Source organism: Solanum pennellii, chromosome 6 (assembly GCF_001406875.1).
Source record: "Solanum pennellii chromosome 6, SPENNV200".
Lineage (NCBI taxonomy): Eukaryota > Viridiplantae > Streptophyta > Magnoliopsida > Solanales > Solanaceae > Solanum > Solanum pennellii.
The window spans coordinates 3,901,347-3,909,764 of NC_028642.1; the positions used below are offsets into that span (position 1 = coordinate 3,901,347).

General features: G+C 36.2%; 1 protein-coding gene across 1 annotated transcript; it reads left to right on the top strand.

Annotated features, from left to right (window-relative positions):
* The first annotated feature begins 750 nt into the window (after positions 1-750).
* On the top strand, positions 751-7,910 carry LOC107023738 (kinesin-like protein KIN-14I). The gene is made up of 19 exons (XM_015224524.2): positions 751-1,651; positions 2,085-2,251; positions 2,459-2,602; positions 2,836-3,072; positions 3,160-3,228; positions 3,499-3,567; positions 3,754-3,834; positions 3,950-4,066; positions 4,158-4,239; positions 4,346-4,441; positions 4,532-4,705; positions 4,837-4,943; positions 5,028-5,206; positions 5,410-5,568; positions 5,663-5,916; positions 6,019-6,182; positions 6,285-6,467; positions 6,785-7,278; positions 7,401-7,910. Exons 1-19 carry the CDS (start codon positions 1,534-1,536, stop codon positions 7,522-7,524), a joined length of 3,018 nt encoding a protein of 1,005 aa, XP_015080010.1. The 5' UTR covers positions 751-1,533; the 3' UTR covers positions 7,525-7,910.
* The last annotated feature ends 508 nt before the right edge of the window (positions 7,911-8,418 follow it).

Sequence of the window (8,418 nt, forward strand, 5' to 3'; positions counted from 1 at the left end):
GTTTTCAAGAATTAATTTCCCCTCTCTCTTAAAGAAAATACTCTAATAGATTTTTTAAATAAATAGAACTAAAATGTACAAAATCAAAATGGAATCGATCGAATAACGATAACAACACACAATTACAAGTCCATCTCATTTTAAGCAATCTAAGGGGGTGAGTGACAAATTTTTAAAAAAAATAGTATTGCTATATTCTGTTCCTTTCTGCTATAATATATCTTTAAGCTAAATAGTCCATGTATATATTTCCATCATGGTATTGCTAAATAACTTTAACTATTATTTTATATTTTTATTATATTAATATGTCAAAATATTGGAGTTTACTATATTTTTTTTATGTCTAAATTTTTTATTAAAATATCAATTTAATTTAAATTTTAAAAATAGTTAAATTTATTTTCAAAAAAGGCAAAATTAAAAGTGAACAGAGTTCTTTATTTAGAGAGAGGTTAGGAACTAGGCTCGGAAATTTGTGCACAAAAATGAAGTATTTTTTCTGTTTCAAGAAGAATGTTTGTTTAATTAGGCAACACTTTAACTTAAACTTTCCACGTGACATGTTTAAGATCACAAGATTAAAGGATATTTTGATATATTTGATATAACTTCAATTTTAAATTACAAGATTAAAAAATTTTCTTTGTTTTCTTAGTTCCGTTTCATGTCGAACTAGCTATCCTTTCTTTAAACGAGGGAGTAGTTATTTTTTTTGCTTTGTATAAAAAAGCAAAGCAAAGCAAAGAAAGAAGCTTATTGTGAGAGAGAAGGGAAAGAGAGGAGGTGGGGAAAAAGAAGGGAATTTTGGCCAGCACCAAAGTTTATACTACCAGCTTGTAGTGTACAACTCTATAGGAACCTAAAAAGGTCTAAGAAAATTTTATAAAGCCTATTTTATAACTAGTGTATACCAAACAATTTGGAGAACAAGTGTAATTTCAAATTTGTTGTTTTGTTGTAGAAACCAGAGTTTAAATCATCACATTTTGGGTGTTTTTTTTTGTTTCTCAAAAGAATTGTGTGGGGTTTGTTTTGTTTCTATGGAGAGTTGAGAATTTGATGTTAGAGGACTTGTTTTCAAATTTGTTGCCATAAAAATCCAATCTTGAGAATTTTGATGTTAAAGGGTGAAGTTTCAAGTTTATTACAATAAAGAGCTCTGCCTTAAGATATATATATATATATTTTATTCAAAACAATTATCTGGGGTTTGTTTTGTTTCCTTGGAGAATTGAGAATTTTGATGTTAGAGGGTGTAGTTTCAAATTTTGTTCCAAACAAAGGTTCTGTCTGAATAATCATATTTGAGGTTTTTTCTCAAAAGATTTATGTTGGAGGCTTGAGAATTTTGATGTCAAATTTGTTGCCATAAAAAGCTGAGTTCGAATCATCAGACTTGGGTTTTTTCTCAAAAGGATTAATCTGAAGATTGTCTTGTTTTACTGGAGAATTGATGTTAGAGAGCTTGGTTTCAAAGTAGTTGACACAAAAATCCCTTCTTTAACGGTTTTGGTACATATTTAAACAAGAATGGCTGCTGATGGTGCATTGTCTTTCTCTGTGGCATCTGTGGTGGAAGATGTTCTTCAGCAGCATGGAAGTAGATCAAGAAATCTTGATTTGGATGCCCGACGAGCAGAGGAAGCAGGTAACTTTCTAATGCTCCTTCTTGCTAATTACCAATTTGCAATTTCTTCATTTGTGGCTGATTCAAGTATTGAGTCCTTCAGTTGGGCCAATAAATATTCATACAACTTTTTTTTACCTATATGCACCGTGTAATTTTCCGGCAAAGGGGATCCAATTGTGTTTTGGTTGGATATACATTGTTACTGACCTGTTTATGTACTCAGTCAGCTCATTCTTTAATACATTAAGAGGAGCATGGATTTGAAACTGATTTAATGTAGTTATTATTGCAGGCCAAAATTAAAGTGTTGAATATTTAACAGCTTAAGTTTTTAGATTGAGATGGTTCACACAATGACACAATTCAGCATCTTATTGCTGAGAAGACATTATTTTGACTGCTTATTTTCTACTTTATAAGGAATGACATCAAAAGAAATTTTTATTTGTAGCAACAAGGAGGTATGAAGCAGCAGCGTGGCTGAGAAAGGTGGTGGGATTTGTGGGAGCAAAAGATTTACCAGCTGAGCCTTCTGAGGAAGACTTCAGGCTTGGCTTAAGGAGTGGAATAATTCTTTGCAATGTACTTAATAAAATGCAGCCTGGAGCTGTGTCCAAGGTAAAATACAATCCAAAACATTCCATCCCCCCACACCAGTGCAACCAATTAATCAAATGTCTAAGCCCCAAAATAGGTGCAGTCGTCTATATGAATCCTTTGTATCATTCAGCTCGATCGATTTATATCCAAGAAAATCTTCATAGTTTGCTGGACTTGAATCGTTATCGTTCTACCTTTAAAACTGATCTTGATCAACAACTGCAGGTTGTTGAAAGTCCGGTTGACTCTGCACTTATTCCTGATGGAGCAGCCTTGTCTGCATTCCAATACTTTGAGAATGTCCGTAATTTTTTGGTTGCTGCACAGGAGTTGGGGATTCCTTCTTTTGAAGCATCTGATTTGGAACAGGTTAGTATAGTGCCTTAATGTTAGACAAATTGCCAACATAACCTATTACTAATAGTAGTGCAAGGTTAGTACCTGTTTACTGAAATTTTGGTACGTCTTTAGAAATTCAAATGCAAAGTTTTTGAGTCTTAGTGGTGATGTATTGTCATTCTCACGACTGTGAATTGGATTTGCTGCTTAATATGGAGTCACCTTCATTGATAAAGCTGCATTTTTTAAAATATAATTATCAGGGTGGAAAATCGTCAAGGGTTGTTAGCTGTGTTTTGGGACTTAAAGCCTACAGCGAGTGGAAACAGACAGGTGGGACTGGAGTCTGGAAATTTGGTGGAAATGTAAAATCCACAACATCAGCAAAACAATTTGTACGCAAAAATTCTGAGCCATTCTCTAGTTCTCTCTCAAGGAGTATGTCAATGAATGATAAATCCACGAATGGTGTATGCATTGAGGCTGAAAGTAACAAAATGGTAGGTAGAGTCTTCTAGACAAACGTTACATGCATTAGCAATAACGGATCAATGACATGATTCATCAATTAAATCTTCTCTTTACAGTCCAGCTCTTCCTTAAGCAACCTTGTTCGTGCAATTCTGATTGATAAGAAGCCTGAAGAAGTTCCTAATGTAAGTTCGAATGCAGTAAATTTTTTACTGTATTCAGATAAATTTTCCTTCTAGATTCTTGTAGTTGCGAAAGAAACTCTTGTCCAAGCCTCAATTTTCTTGCACCTGCATCATTTTCTAGAGAGTTACTGACCAAACTACAAGGTGAACTAAGAAAAGGAGTAATGTTAATCAGGGTAGACTATATAAAGTAATTTTCCACTATATTGCATTGTGTGTTGGTATCTAGTGCTGTTGTTCTAAGATACATCAATGGTGTACTTGCTGCAGCTTGTGGAGTCAGTGCTGAATAAGGTTGTTGAGGAGTTTGAACAGCGGATTACAAGCCAAATTCAATTGGTAAGTTTACTTCTATTAAGATACAGCAATGTTATATTTGGTAGTCGCAACTGATTGTTTCTCGAGTCTCTCCCTTTGGGCGCACACTTGTCTAAACAGAACATATAATGGCTTCTCCACGTTTTTGAATTTGTTATCACCCTTTGTCTTCTTCTATGACACTGTATTTGGATAACCTTCCATCAGAACAAAGCAATAACTCCAAAGGACTCAGCAGTTTCCTGTGGGAACAAGTTCGTTCAGAAACATTCTTCAGCCAGCTCAAAGGTAATGCCTCTCAGTTTTGCAAATCACTAGGTAATCAATCATAAAGGTATTTTTTTAATATAGAATAGAGGATCACTCATACTTGCGCATTACTTTTTTTCTCTTTCTCAATTAGGCTGACCAAAGAACTGTAACACTGATGAAAGAAGAGAATCGCATCGTCAGTGAGGAACTTCAAAGAAGGTACATGATGCAGAACACATTTGTTGACCAACAGCAACAAGACATCAAGGTAAGAATCGAAACCAGGCATGATCGGACTCCCAAACATGGAACTTGTGGATTTTCCACCTATATTTACGAACAATGATGCTCCACTGCAGGACCTGAAGCAAACTCTTTTGACTACAAAAGCGGGTATGCAGTTCATGCAAATGAAGTTTCATGAGGAAATGCAAAATATTGGTAGGTTCAATGCACTTGACAAATGTTCCCCTTTTTTTCCTTTCTTTTCTATGGTTGATTTCTTGAGCTGAGTTTGCTTCCATCTTGTAATATCCCTGCATTATAGGCATCCACATACATGGCCTAGCACACGCAGCTTCTGGTTATCATAGAGTTCTTGAAGAAAATCGCAGGCTTTACAATCAAGTGCAAGACCTTAAAGGTATCTTATTATAACATCCCACTTTGTCCATCTTCATTCTCTCATACATGTTTTGAAATGAAAAGGTTGTTTCTTTGTGCTCCAATTCAGGAAGCATAAGGGTTTATTGTCGAGTAAGACCCTTTTTGCCTGGGCAATCAAGTTATATCAGTAATGTCGATCATATAGACGATGGTAGCATTACAATAGGTGTTCCATCAAAGAATGGGAAAGGACGCAAGTCTTTTAATTTCAATAAAGTATTTGGACCCTCTGCAACTCAAGGTTGGTTGGACCAATCTTAAAAAATGTCATGTATACTTTAATTTTAGCATCAAGTAGCTCTCTTCATGGCATATTTTCTTCTCTATTTTGGTTGTTCACCTTTTATATTTCCCTACTTTTCTGTGTGGCAGGAGAGGTGTTTTCAGACACGCAGCAACTGATTAGATCAGTTCTGGATGGGTACAATGTGTGCATTTTTGCTTATGGCCAAACTGGATCAGGAAAAACCTACACAATGGTTAGATAAAAAAAAATTCACATGTACTACTATTTTCATATTTTCCCTCTTTTACGTGCTAAGAAGTTGTAAATTTCTATTCAGACGGGGCCTAAGGATCTTACAGAACAAAGCCGAGGGGTGAACTACAGGGCGTTAGGTGATTTGTTCCTTCTTGCAGAGCAAAGAAAGGACACCTTCCTCTATGATGTGTCTGTGCAAATGATTGAGATATATAACGAGCAAGTCAGGGATCTCCTTGTTTCTGATGGTGTACACAAAAGATATCCTTTTCAGTTCTTTTCAATTGCATTTTCATGATCTTTGAAGCTTTTCCCAACTTAACTATCTAATATTTACATGCAAGGACATTCTTATATTGAGTCCCAAATATATTAACTTCTCAATGTCTTTATGGTAAGCAATAGAATTATTATTAGTCCACTGTTCAGTCTTTTACTTCCCGTCTTCCTTAACCTATTGTTACATTAGAAATTCGTAGTGCTTCTCAAGGACTAACAGTACCAGATGCCAGTCTGGTTCGTGTGGCTTCAACTTCCGACGTCATTGATTTGATGAATCTTGGACAAAGGAATCGTGCAGTGAGTGCAACAGCACTCAATGACCGCAGTAGCCGCTCTCACAGGTGTGATGGATATCCCATCTTTCTTTGTTTACTTTCTATTACTTTGCAAGAACTTCTAGTGAAAATGAGAACTGTCTTGTTTTTTGGCCTGTAGTTGCCTAACTGTTCATGTTCAAGGAAGAGACTTGACTTCTGGGGCCATTCTTCGCGGCTGTATGCATTTGGTTGATCTTGCTGGAAGTGAGAGAGTGGATAAATCTGAAGTAACAGGAGATAGACTTAAAGAGGCACAGCACATTAACAAGTCTCTCTCAGCTTTAGGTGATGTAATCTCTGCCCTGGCGCAAAAGAATGCACACGTTCCATATCGTAACAGCAAACTTACACAACTACTTCAAGACTCGCTAGGTAAGGGCATATATTAACTGATCAAAGCTTGTATCTTAGTGAGGTTCTCTTCTTTCTCTTAAGTAAAAATAAAAATATGTTCTGGGATGTCATTTGTTTTAGGTGGGCAAGCCAAAACATTGATGTTTGTTCACATAAGTCCTGAACCTGATGCCATAGGAGAAACAATTAGCACACTTAAATTTGCAGAACGTGTCTCTACTGTTGAACTTGGTGCTGCCCGAGTAAATAAAGACACTACAGATGTCAAAGAGCTCAAAGAACAGGTACACCATATCTCTTCCCCCACCATCCATCATCCCTTCTTTCTATTATAGCACGAGTTTGTAGTTCATGTATACATGCTCACGTATGGTTATTTTCATCAGATTGCTAGTCTGAAAGCTGCCTTGGCAAGAAAAGAGACGGAATCGGTCTCCATGAGTTATAAGGTTACTAGCAGTCCATGTGGTTTGCAGTCATCACCTTTTCAATCTAATCTACAAGGGCGAGAGATGTTGGGGAATTCAAACATCCAGAGGAAACCAGTGGAGGATGTAGGCAACAGAGAGGTAAAATCTCTACGACTGAATTGAGTTCAATCGCTCAAGGATAAATTGCAGACCCCTTCCTGTTTAGCAGAAGAATATTTTACTGAGGTCTAGTACACTGATGGTATTTCTATCGTTCTCTTCATATTAATAAGAATCTGAATTACGTTGTGAAAAGTATCTGAATCTATAAATGTTTTGTGCAGTTATTACTATATAGTTAAATAACAAAATATGGAAATACAACGAAATAGCTCCTAATGATTCTTATAAGCTTCCATCTTGATACATTCAGTTGTCATCGTATTTGACATGTTATAATTTGCTTTAATTTGCAGGTCTCCAGTAATTCTGCATTCAGACAAAGGAGGCAAAGCTTTGATCTTGATGAGTTATTAGGAAATTCCTCTCCCTGGCCACCTGCTAGCAGTCCTTCCGAAAACTATGTAGAAGATGATAGTAACATGAGCTCAGGGGAGTGGGTAGACAAGGTCATGGTGAACAAACAGGAAGCTGCCCGTGGAGTTGGAAACCTGTTTGGATGTTGGGAATCCGAAAAAAGCAATGGCTCGGATGTGCTTTATGAGAATTATCTTTCAGATTCATCTAAAGTATACCAAGAAAAAACAAGTAATCTTTTCCAAATGAGCAATCACTTTGACATCACTGCTACTGAAGATTTAGATGAGTTTGATGCCACTACCAGTGATTCGTCTGAGCCAGATTTGCTTTGGCAATTCAATAATTCAAAAGTTAACACTTTCCCTAGTAGTGGGAATGGCTCAAAGATGCAAAAACCAAATACAAAACCGGGAAAGATCCCAGAATCAAGGTTAGTCTTAATTCCAATCAATTTGTAGTTTATTTGTACCTCAAAAGTAACATGCTTCTTGTAACAGAACAATAGTCGAAATAGCGATCTTTTAATAATAATTTATTCACTGCCTATTTTAGGAATGTGGTTCATAAAGTAGGGCCTCCACTATCACGACAGACAAGTGGAATTAGCCACAATCAGCGGAATGGCAGACAGGCCATGACTGCTGAAATGAAGCGAAAAGCTGGAAGCAGGAAGTAGGAAAAGAGTTTACAATTCTTCTTATTATCATCCGTAATTATTTTTTGGTTATTATTGTGGCGAGTGAATGAGAGTGGTTTTGCATATGTTTTTTTTTTACACAGCATCTTTATCGTCATCTTTGATTTTTCCCATCAAAGTTTGTATCTTTACTTGTGCAAATGAGGCAATAATTCCAGTTGCTTGTAATTTTTGTATTACTCGAGTTGTAAGAGTTCAAGATCGTGTTGGATAGCACTGTAGTAGGTAGCAGAGTGTGACGATCCTCAAAACATTATTGTTTGATTTGATAGTCTGTGGCACTTTGAGGATTTGACTTTGTAAATTTTGCACATATATATACCATTTAAAGAGTGAGCACTGAAAATGTTTCTTTCTTCAGTCTACATCTGTTTGTTTTACTTGTCCCGTTACCTGGATTAATTTGCTGTCTCATCTCTGCTCCTTTTAGTTCCTAAGTTGCTCGTGTTGGGTTTTATTTGCCCTAAATTTCTTACCATGAATATGTTTTCCTTTTAGGAAAAGATTTTGGATTGACTAATCATTTTCTTGTAGGAAAAGGTTTAGGACTCTATAAATAGAGGAATGTTCCTTCTAAATTAATCAGCATTCACAATGTAGTCTTAAGGGCTTTGAGAGTTTTGGTTAGAGGGAGAATTTGTGGGTCACAAGCTTGATACGTTATCACTTGTGTGAACCTCCAATGTATTCCGAGTGAATTGGTTGAGGTTGTTTCCCTCTGTATTTTGTGCTCTCATATTTATAGTGGATTGCTCATGTCCTTTGTGGACGTAGGTCGATTGACCGAACCACGTTAAATCTTTGTGTCTTTTGGTATATTTCTCGTTGTCTTCTTACTCGTGGTCTTTCGAGGTTTGCTTTGCTAGCTTCCGC